This window comes from Psilocybe cubensis, chromosome 10 (assembly GCF_017499595.1).
Source record: "Psilocybe cubensis strain MGC-MH-2018 chromosome 10, whole genome shotgun sequence".
Classification (NCBI taxonomy): Eukaryota; Fungi; Basidiomycota; class Agaricomycetes; order Agaricales; family Agrocybaceae; genus Psilocybe; species Psilocybe cubensis.
Window position 1 is genome coordinate 887,756 of NC_063008.1, and position 11,332 is coordinate 899,087.

At 45.7% G+C, this 11,332-nt stretch overlaps 2 protein-coding genes across 2 annotated transcripts; one reads left to right on the forward strand and one right to left on the reverse strand.

Annotated features, from left to right (window-relative positions):
* Positions 1–2,523: 2,523 nt before the first annotated feature.
* JR316_0010581 (putative ATP-dependent helicase) lies at positions 2,524–8,562 on the forward strand (the record flags this gene model as incomplete). Its single annotated transcript, XM_047896247.1, has 19 exons — positions 2,524–3,852; positions 3,904–4,373; positions 4,432–4,524; positions 4,583–4,690; positions 4,744–4,834; positions 4,906–5,049; positions 5,108–5,182; positions 5,236–5,286; positions 5,344–5,851; positions 5,917–6,047; positions 6,104–6,544; positions 6,596–6,707; positions 6,761–7,079; positions 7,269–7,396; positions 7,447–7,599; positions 7,660–7,777; positions 7,834–7,922; positions 7,988–8,032; positions 8,174–8,562. 19 exons carry the CDS (start codon positions 2,524–2,526, stop codon positions 8,560–8,562), a joined length of 4,794 nt encoding a protein of 1,597 aa, XP_047744292.1.
* A 261-nt stretch (positions 8,563–8,823) lies between these two features.
* JR316_0010582 (uncharacterized protein) lies at positions 8,824–10,783 on the reverse strand (the record flags this gene model as incomplete). Its single annotated transcript, XM_047896248.1, has 11 exons — positions 8,824–8,958; positions 9,017–9,261; positions 9,320–9,425; positions 9,481–9,576; positions 9,632–9,702; positions 9,762–9,833; positions 9,884–9,979; positions 10,050–10,109; positions 10,162–10,317; positions 10,386–10,709; positions 10,780–10,783. The coding sequence occupies 11 exons, from the start codon at positions 10,781–10,783 to the stop codon at positions 8,824–8,826; spliced, it is 1,365 nt and encodes a 454-aa protein (XP_047744293.1).
* Between the last annotated feature and the right edge of the window lie 549 nt (positions 10,784–11,332).

Genomic DNA, 11,332 nt, shown 5'->3' on the forward strand with positions numbered 1-11,332 from the left:
TTTTGAACTCCGAATATCGTCACATTATTCAAACTTTCCTTTCTCCAGGATATTTCTGTCAGCCTGCCTCTTTTACCTGATGTTCTCTGTTAAATTTCTTCCTAATCGATCTGTACCGTCAAAACGGTTTAACCTGCTCTACCTCCTTCTGTCGTCATTGAACGACAGCACGGAAATTTAACAAACTAAGGAATGCGCGATGAAAGTTAATTTCACTTGAAGAGTATACATTGGCAGACACTATGTCGTATAATGCACGGTTCAAATCAACATGTACGAAGCTTTTATCCACTCAGAAAGTCCTTTACCCATGGTCAGCGTTTCCGATGCGGTGTATCCGACCTGAGGCTCCTGTTCAACTCATTTGTCTTGCTTGACACTGAATTTTGGGAAGATTACACTGATCACCCTTTTCCATCAACGGGTGCCAGTGTGCAAATCATGTAGGATAAAGGGTCTGTTCTATATGTTTTTTTCTCCCCTTCTCCTCGCATTTGTGTTCTCAGACACCAAAAAGCTGTCTCTAAAGCCGACTTCTCCGCATGTGGTACGCCAATCCGCTGTTGGATTCCCGTGGACACACGCTATCTCCTTTGCACAGCAACGCGTGTGATTCTGCACCAGCACTCGAGGAGTGCTCGTGTCAGAATCAGCGTTATCAGATGGATAACGATCTTTCGAAGCTTCGCTGTCTTCTGCAGACACGTCCGGGCCTGTACAGATTGTGCCAAAAAGCGTAAATAGTTGGAAAACCGACACTCTCGGGCACAGCAACGGTGACACATGTCGTGCACGGATGTGATAGAAGTCCAGAGCAGCATGCGTCGCCGTCCTTCAACTATTTTCCTTTTCGAGCATAATGGTATGTTTTATAAAGGGCTGTGCTGCAGCCTTGAATTACCAACAACCTCATCCTTTCCCTTGCAGCATTCTCCCAGGTGAGTCGATCTCGCACTACGATTAGCATCGCAGAGCTCATCGCTGGATGCAGAATACGGGGTGCAGTTCAGTCCACACGGACGATCTGCAGGTGAGCTTTTACGACATTGCGTTGATCCGCGCATTCGCTGACTCGTTCAATTACTTTAGGCTGCATGCTGCATATTCATCCTCTTCGTCAACGAGTGGAGGATGTCTGCTACCTGGCGCAATAGCTGGGTAGCAAAGCCAGTTGGTTGCGCAACGCGACCAATTGGATGTTTCGTACTGACCTGCCTCTAATCGAGGCAAGGACACACAGACGATGGAGCGGCGCCAACTAGCCGCCGCTCCTCGTCGACGTTTGGAAATGTGAGTGGTTGATTCTAAATCGATTGCGTCTTGATCTGACCTGTTTGTAGGCTACTGCTATGCCGTTTATATGCCCACATGATATGCTCAAAACAACAGTCCCGTTATCGTCTAACTCGACGAGGGACATGGTCCTATTGCTTGATGCTCGATGTCTTGATACCTGAATTACTGGCCTGCAGCCGCTCCATTCGGAGATAGCTGGGCGAACGCTGTCTGGTCTGCACTTGGTCTCTTGGTCTCTTGGTCTCGTTTGTCTGTGTCTCGATATTTGTCCCTGCCTGCAGCCGCTCCTCCAAACGGAGATTGCTGGGCAAAGCTGCTCGTTCCCACATCTACTCGATCTTGTCGCTCCTTTGAAAAGCGAGGGAGCGGCCGGACGGTAAAGGCTGCCTACCGCATCACCGCGGCCGCAGCAGTAATTTTTTTCTCCAAGAGTGGAGGGGTTCCGACCTCCATCGTGCATGCCTTGTCGTGGCCTTGGAGCTTGAACACTTTCCATCGGTTGCATTGATTGTGACCGGTGGAGGTTGACCAAATGCACACAAAAAAAACAGGAATCGGTAAGATCACATAGTCATTGTCTAGTTTGATAAGTATTTGCCTTTGTATCTAAACTCACTTTCAATAAAAATATATCTACAACTATACGCTACATCATAAATGTTAAACAATTGAGTTCTTCACTTAGAATGTTAAATTTGTCACTCTTATGTAAACTATACTAGTGGTTACAAAACATGCTGAATACTACCGAGTTCGAGATGATTGATAAAGTCGTTATTATCGAATCAGCTCTATACTCGTCGATACTTTGGGGAGAGAAATAATTTGAATTACCTAACAATATGCCCATAGGCCCTCCTGGTGCTTCATCCGTGTTCTCAATCGCTCGAGCCTGTTCTACTCACGCCCCGGAGCATGTCTATTTTTTCGCGTATTTGAGACCCAAACATCGTCATTCTACTGTGTGTTGTTCGCTGATTTGAGAGCTCCGGGGGCCTACCTTTGCTTACCTTTGACCGGAGCACCTGTGGGTGGTTGGGTTGTGCTTGAGTAAGCTCAAGTTTGGGTCAAGTCATGTCACTGACATCAACATCAACACGTGATTGTGTGAAAAAAATTTACGGCTCCGAAGACCGCAATAATTCTTTTTTGAACCGACTTCCAGCTTTATTTCATGCCATCACCATACTTATTACCAACGATTCTAACATAAATCATACGCATTCGATGCGCGAGATTGTATCCAATCATCAGCTATGCGTTCGAACATATCCAACCAACCAGAATGATGCCTTTGTGCCCAATGTCAATGTTGCGCTGTTGACGAGGTTGATCCACGATGGCACTGCCAATTTGCTACCCGGTCGTGATCTGAAGGGTAAACGAAAAGCATCCAACGATATAGAACAAGAAGAAAGGGAATCAAAACGGGCAAGAAATTCTGCAAATTTGACCAGTAACACAAAGGAGAGTACTCAGCAATATCGTGTCACGGTCAGCTATCCAACGATCTCTTCACTGCGGTCCCAAGATATGCCTCACCATGGTGAGATGGCACCTATTTTGCATCATCTCCTGAATATACACTATGATAGTGACTTGACCCAGGATATTGGGTTTGCTAGACCAGACCCAGTCTCCCTCGACATTTGGAACAGAGAGGATGATGAACTGCAGGCGGCTCTGCTGGCATTGAATGGGTCCAGCCTCGATTTGGGAATTGTCAGGATTACCCAAGACGGTGAACATGTAGTTATCGTATCCGGAAAAGGGGAATGGTTGCTTACCACTCCTTCCCTTCGTATCGACGCCAACTCTCACGACATTCAGTCTGAATCGGCCGTTGATCTTCTACTTGCCATCCGGACACTGCAACTGATGGGGAGGTCGCACCTCGAAGCCAAGTTGAAAGTACTGCCTCCATCAGAATCTTTTTTCTTTTCTTTGCAGCTAGAGTATACGGCATCAATCGTTCTCCCTGCAATTATGAAACCGTTTTCATCTAAACGCGTCAGCAAGAAAGATGTGCACTCGCGTCAGGATGCTCGGCGACGATTTTTAACCGCAGCTTGGGTCTATGACGATATGCATGACTCCGGTGGCAAAGCCATGACAGTGTCCTCATTTTATTCTACGATGGGACCTGCTCCGCCGTTACCATCTCCGGAGGCGACCAAGGCCATGCAACCGGTTGCCCTCTCTTCCACATTGCTTCCTTTCCAACTCCGTAGTGTTGCCTGGCTTTTAGAACGAGAAGGCATATCAGTCACTTCCGACGGCAAACTCGTCCCACAGGAGTCTTCTGGCCAATTTTCGTTTTGGAGTGAGGTTAAAGATGGTGAACGAACTTGGTATTACAATCGCTTGAGTGGTGAGCTAGCAGAAGAAGCACCCGAGTTGCCTACGATACACGGTGCAATGTTGGCAGAGGAACCGGGGTTGGGTAAGACTGTAGAAACCATTGCTTTGATGCTTCTCAACCCAGCCCCTAAGGACTGGAATCCTAGTTTGACACGGTGGGATCCCGATGGGCATCTTGATGTCAAAGCCATCAAAGTAACCTTTTTTCCTATTCGCTATATTGTGTGCTTAATTATTGTTCTGTAGAGCACTTTGATTGTTACTCCTCCTTCGTTGGCATCGCAGTGGAAGACAGAGTTGGCAAACCATGCACCCTCTCTCAAAGTTCTTATGTACGACGGATGGACCAAAGTTAAAGTCCCCATCAGTAAAACAAAGTGGGGCCTTGAACGATTCAAGAAGGTAGAATTAGAATCAAGGCCCAAGAAAAAAGGCAAATCCAAAGCACGGAATGTTGAAGAGGACGGGTCAAATTCGCGAAGTGATGACGGTGAAGTCCTCGAGTGGTGTGAGTACGTGCACCAATTTGATGTGGTAATTACCACATATAATGTGCTGAGGAGCGAGATTCACGTCGCGCGTCCTCCGCCAGACAGACCGAAAAGAGAAGAGGCGTCTTATCATACATCTTCGCGGCTTAGGAGCCCTCTGGTCATGGTTGAGTGGAAGCGCGTAGTTATGGATGAGGTTCAAATGGTTGGTGGTGGACAGGCTGCGTAAGTCATGCTTTCTCCCTTGTCATTGATAACATCGTTGAATTTTGAACACATCTAGTGAGATGGTGTCTCTTATACCCCGCCTATCCTCTTTGGCCGTCTCAGGCACACCGGCTAAATCGCAGATGTCGGACCTTATTCATGTTCTCAAGTACGTCGTTTGTATCCTGATACCGCCTTCCCTCGATGTTAATGTGTGTGTTTTCAAGATTTTTGCGCATCGATCAACTTGTTGGCGATCTACGCCTTTGGAATAGACTTTTGAAACCGGGGTTCGCCAAAGACTTCGCGGCTTTTTTGAAGCATTATGGAATTAGGTATGCTCACATTTTCAACTCAATAAACAACTTCTGATGCGTGCATACTGTAGGACAATGAAGTCCTGCGTGACATCCGAATTGACGATTCCTCAACAAACGCGATACCTTGTTGGGATTGACTTAGGTCGAGTTGAGCAACATGTGAGCCATTTTGCGGCCTCTGAGTACATCTCGATCTTTTCTTACATTGTTCAACTTGATGCGCACTCCAGGTTTACGACCAGACCCTTGAGGCAATCTTACAGCAATTGGGTCTTGATGCGAGAGGAATTGCCGCTACCGAGGGCTGGCAGGTTAATGGAAATCTCCTACGATCTGCTATTCGTCGGTTGCGTGGGATCTGTACACATCCTCAAGTATACACCACTTTCTATTCTTTTTCTGTGCATTTTCATTCAAGGATCTTCTATGTAGGTTGGTCAATTACAGAAACGGGGAGATGGTCTCTATAAACCGGGCGCTCTGAAGACCATCGATGCTGTCCTTCAGGTATGGAACTTTATGTCACGATCAAAAAGCGTTCCTAACAGGATCTTTGTAAGTCGATGAGAGACCAGAACTGGAAAAATCTAATGGAAGATTGGAAAGCCAAAGTATGCTAAACTTGTTGTATATTGTCATTGTTTCTATTCTCAATCTTGTTTTCATAGATCCAGCTTATGATCCGTTACGCACAACTGCAACAGAAAGACGACACGGTTCCTAATCACCAACAAAACGCACTGAGAACTCTGGTTCTTGTCGAGGAAGATACCAACAAACACCTGGAAGAAATCAAAGATGCCTTGACGAAACATGACGCGAAAGGCAAGATCTTGATAGAAGAAGCCGCTCAACTGCGCCAACAACGGGAAGTCTCAGCTGAAGCTGGCGAGCCGAACGAAAAAGGAAAGGGAAAGGCTCGCGATAGTGCAGACGGTCGTGAAGATGATGGCGGGGAAGACGAAGATCCGGAGGAAAAAGGTCTTCCTAAGACACCAGCGGGAGAAGAACACCGCGTGAAACGCAGAACGCTGAAGAGCCGCCTGCGCGAGGGGTATGTACTACTCCATAGGGTCAAGTTCCTACAGGGTGATGTTTATCATGTCCTGGGACGATCCAACGACGAGGACGCAGCCTATCAGGCTGCAGAACAGTTGCGGCGTCAGCTTTTAAAAGGTATATTTTTGTGCATCATTTTACCGGCATATCGATTAGCTAAAAGTTTATCGATGTTTTTGTAGTAACTGAAAATGAAGCTGCCAAAGCGATGAGTATGCTCAACGGACCGAATTTGAAGCCTACTGTGACTCTAAATGATTTAATTATCGAGCTCCCCTTGCTGGGCAAGGGAGGAATTAGGTCTACAGATTTGGTATGTTCATGCCAACTTAAATTTGCGATGATGATACTCATTCCAGTACTTCGTAGATGGAAGAAGCTAACACCATCGTGGATGAAGTTCTCAATGACCAGTCTGATCTTACGTGGGAATGGAGAACCCACATCATGGAGTTGTTAACGAAGCCCTTGAATCCAGGGGGCGCAGAAGACGACGTCGATGGTCAAGAGTATCAGCGCACTCTGGATGACCAAGGTGAGGCTGAAACGTACCTGCAGGCATATGCTGCCATTTTATCCGACCGCAGAGAAGCTCTCGTCAATGAGCGCACGTTGTTGGCGGCACATGAAGTCCGTGAAAAACAAGTGCGCCAAACTAAAGCTGCGTTGAAGGCAGCCACCGCTGCTGCTGAAGCGTTGGACGTCCCTGAAGGTCTAGATATCAAGCCAGAGCACGAGGTGTTGCATGAGGAGCTATCTTCTCAACGCAAGGATATATTGATTCGTCTAGATGGGAGGTCTGTGAAGAGCGTGAGTCGCGATTTTTCTATTCCTTCTGTTGTTAACTAACTATTTGTTTAGATTCTTATTGATCTAAACGGCGTTGCTGTGAAGATATTACAAGAAAACAACCCGGAAAAAGTTATTGTTAGGGAAGCTATCGATAAATTGCGACGCTTTATTTCTGAGCAGAGTAAGTTGACATATTTTTCATCATGGTATAGGTCAACTTATTCTTCGTGTCAGATTCCTTGTACGAAAAGCTTGATGCGGACCTGGCCCTTCTCAGAAAAGCATTCAATCAAAGGATTCTCTACTTCCGGCAATTGCAGGAAATTTCAGACTCGGTGGCTGATGTTGAGTGGGAAGAAGCTTCAGCGGCGGACGCAGGCCTGGCGTGCGTCACGGAGAAAAACGAGTTGGAAGCAAAAATCAATACTACGCGTGCACGGCAGCGATACCTTGATAACCTCGCAAAAAATCAAGATGAAGGTATAATGGATGAAGATGACAAAACATGCATTCTCTGTCGAAGTGAATTCATCAGAGGATTTATTACGCAATGGTAAGTACTTTCTTCTCAGTTGTAGTTCAATATCTGTGACTTTAATATGCCTACCAGTGCGCACGTTTTCTGTGAAGGATGTATGCGAGCATGGTTACTACGAAAAGAGGGCAAAACATGTCCTGTTTGTCGGTGAGTCAATTGTTTACTGCGTAACTCCTCGTGCTCATCATGGTCTCTCTTGTCTAGCGTGGCTATCAACCCAGATAGCGTGCAACGATTCACAGTGAATGCTGCACAGATCGAACCTCCTCCTCAGCCAGTATTGGGAGAGCCCGCCCCTCAATCTCGCCGACAGATTGAGTACAACAGAATTGGTATGTCTATCCGGTTATAATGCAGCTCACAGCTCATACGAGGTGAATAGATCCAGCCATTTTCAAAGATATTCAAACTATGGAGACCTATGGCGATTTCGGAAGCAAGATTCAAACACTGATTCGGCATATATCATATATCAAGCACATCGACCCAGGTGCCAAAAGCATAGTGTTTTCGGCTTGGGCCGATTCATTACATAGTCAGGGCTTCATTCAATACAAGGTCTTATTTGGTACATTTCTGATATGCTTTATTCTAGTTGTCGAACGGGCATTCTCGGAAAATGGGATACCATGCTTGAGAATAGATCAGGGTTCAAAAAATGCCGCCGAGAAGTTTGCGGCGGATCCTGATATTCTTGTTCTTTTGTTACATGGGTGAGCTTCATTCGCCTCTTTAAATCTGAGCCAACATATGCTAATATCATATCAAGAGAGCGAGAAAATGCTGGTTTGAATGTCACTTGTGCATCTCGGGTATTCCTTCTTGAGAGTGTAGTTCACCACAGTTTCGAGATTCAAGGTATATGAATGATTTTCAGTTCAAATTTATGGATCTTTTTACCCATTATGACTATATAATTATAGCTATTGCGCGGATTGACCGCCTTGGCCAAACGCGACCCACAGAAGGTGATGTTTCGATTTTTACCGGAATGCATATGCCATTTCTGACCTTGCCATCTCCCTTCTAGTTTACTGCTACTATGCGGAAGGTAGATCCGTTTATTGTTTAAGTTTCTACATCTCCGTTACTCATATCATTCGATATAGGTACAATTGAACGCAACATTCTCGACCTCGCTGCTCGAAAAGGGCTATCATTATATACCAAGGAAAATTCTCATGGTACTGTGAATGTGTCGCCGTTCAATCAAGACAACGAACAAGATGTCGATAATCCTGAAAGGCGCAAGGGACAGCAACGAGGAGACTTCATCCACAAAATTGACGATATGCTTTCGATATTATTCCCTCACATGTTTGAGGATCTGGAATATCTTCTACCTCCATCTGTCGCTTTACCCTTTGATCCCTCGATAGACGAGGTCCACGATGTTACAATGGCTGATAACGTTTCAGCGTCTATTACTCGTGCACTCAATCATGCACCTAATAGTGCTACAACCAATGTGGTTGCTGGCCCATCTAGACTCCGCTAATTTAGTTTAATCTGTTTTTACAAGCTCATTCAGCAGCCTTTGCGTATGTTGATAACACCTCTGAATGTTTAATCGTCATTCATGTACCATAACCTTACGCATCAGAATAGATTACAAAGATACACATTATTACAAGATCGATAGTATTACACAAATGAATCGGAGTGTTGTACAAATACACAATGCGGCAAACACGTCTACAAGCAAGAAAAAATTACAAGACCGAGATTATTATATCGCCCGCTTGGAGTGGAGTAAGATTTAGTTTCTGGAGCGAGCAGTCGTGGTAGTCGTTGGTTGGTCAACGTTAGTGGAGGCCTGACGTTTTGCGGCTGCCTTCTTCGCAGCCAGCTCAGCATCTTCAGTAACAGAGTGAGTATGAGCTCCTCGTGTATCCTATGTGGTACATTTTCAGTCACCAGGCATCATCACGCAGTATATCGGAAGAACAGACCTGCTTGAGATTCAAATCACGTTCCATGGTCTCGGCGATTCCCTCCACTTCGCGGGTGCACTGGCCAGTGTGAAGCACCTTCCTTGATATCTCTTCCTGGCTGATGGCACCATGCAGAGTACCACCCCTCTGCAAAAAGTGTTCCATCGGCACAGGTGCATGGGTCTGAGACTGATGCACAACGGGAGCTTCGTGGGTAACTTCATGAATGGGGATGGTGGTGTGAATATGTTGCCTGTCGATGGCTAGAAAGAAAGTGTCAGCGCAACAACGAATGATCCTGGTGTAATGTGTGACACTCACTTTCTTTTTCGATAACGGGCTGGATGACGTGATGGACGTGATGATGAACCGTCTCATTTACAGTGGTACCTTTGTCAATAATGGTCCTTTCCTTCGAAGAGTGCATCTTGATGGTGTGTTGATGAATATCACGAAAAACGAATGGCCAATAAGAGACATACCAAAGTGTCGTGGAATTGGTTGACTTGTCCTTCGAACAAGGTGTTATCCTCGACCTTGTTAGCATGTTTTTCGCGGACGTGAGTGACGGGGTGAATCTGAAAGAATTCAATCAAGACTCTGCCAGTGCGCATACGTACTAAGGGTACTTACGAAAGATTTGTGTTGCTCTTCCAACTCCTCAGCCGCAACAATGGGCTGAGTGTGATGTTGAATATGATGAACTTTCGGAAAGATATACTTTTAGCAAAACGTTCAAGGCAAAACGATGAATCGAACATACTATGGCGCTCGCGATCCTTAACTCGTGAAATTTCCTCTGTCTCAATGTGGCGGACCCGTTCATGAGTGACCGCTGCACATAGATAAGTTACACATTGTGACAGGACTTGTATTGAGACGTACGTTGAAGTTGGTTCGTGTCTTCCTCTGCATTAGCAGTGGGCATAGAGTCCTTCGGACTGTTTTTATTGTGCCCAAACACATGATCTCCAGACAAGACTGCGAAGATCATGAGCAAAAGTAACAGAACGATATGGGGAATACATGCCTCCCGTATGACCAATCTCACGATCAACATCGTATTCACGTTCGCGGTACATGTAATCTTTGTCACTCGAAGGACGTCCACCTAGAAAGATGGTTATTGATGTTGATTAGACATAAAAATACCATGTACATACGTTCGTATGTCGACTCTGTTACAACAGTACGAGTGACTGGAACAGGAGCTCGACCCTCGGTAGCCTCTTGGCTGTACGATTCAAGCGTGGTGCGCTTCGATGATGATCCGAGACCAGTACCGCCGCCAGAGGATGTCCCTGCATCCATCATTCGAGCTAATGATAGTCAGTAGTGGAACTATCATATAAGAAGAATGAAATGGTACTCTGAGATTGATGAGTACCGGACAGATCGCCTCCTACCGCGGCAGCAGCGTCGGTTCCGTATCCAGAGATACCATGAACCTTAGCGCGTTCCGCGTCCTGTTGCATGGCGAGCTCAGAAGCTACGTTACTAGGCTTCCCGGAAGTCCCTGGGCCGGTTCCAGAAGGGAGCTTGTGGGCAGGACCATGGGTAGCGCGGTTAGAATTGGTAAGGCGGCTAGACTCCCTGGTCAAACGCGTGTCGGCATTCGAAGATGGGTCGCTGCCTTGCATATCCACCCCTGGACGCTCGTCCGACGGGCTGGTATCGCTGCTGAGCATGTTTTTCATAGTGTTACCGATACCTATGAGAAGATATCGTCAACAATTTCGAAGCCAAATGAATTACAGCGTAAAGAAAGTAAGAAGACATACCCATTGTGAAAAATGTGTGTGCGAGGTCCTGAAGTTCAAAGAAGCGGACAGAGGTTTGAGTTGGATGAACGGATGCGAAACACCACTTTATATACCTCAAAATACGTACGTCATGTTTTCATTTAAAATACGTGATTCAGTTGGGCGGATGTACTTTGAAGGTCTCCCATTTTCTTTACAAGTGAGACGTGTGCACTCAGATGTCCCAATTCATCAGAACCGGGATGGATCGCGACGTAAAACTACTGCGAAGTTCGGGTTATTCAAAAGAGTTCACGATATATTTATCAATTTGAGCTGAGGGTAGAGTTATGGTAAATGATATAAGAGAGCGTGATGGATGGAAAGTTTGATAGGAGGTTTGAGGTTCCATAATGTAGTCACATGATTTATCCGGAATATGCAAATTCCGAGAGTCTCCGATTGAAATTTAGAGAACACATATGTTAACTGTAGTGCTTGTTAATCGGTCAAAAGGACAATATTAATGGGAGCACCCAGAAAGTCCAAAGTGTTGCATTAGTTAGTATTTTGACATTTGTTAATACTTACA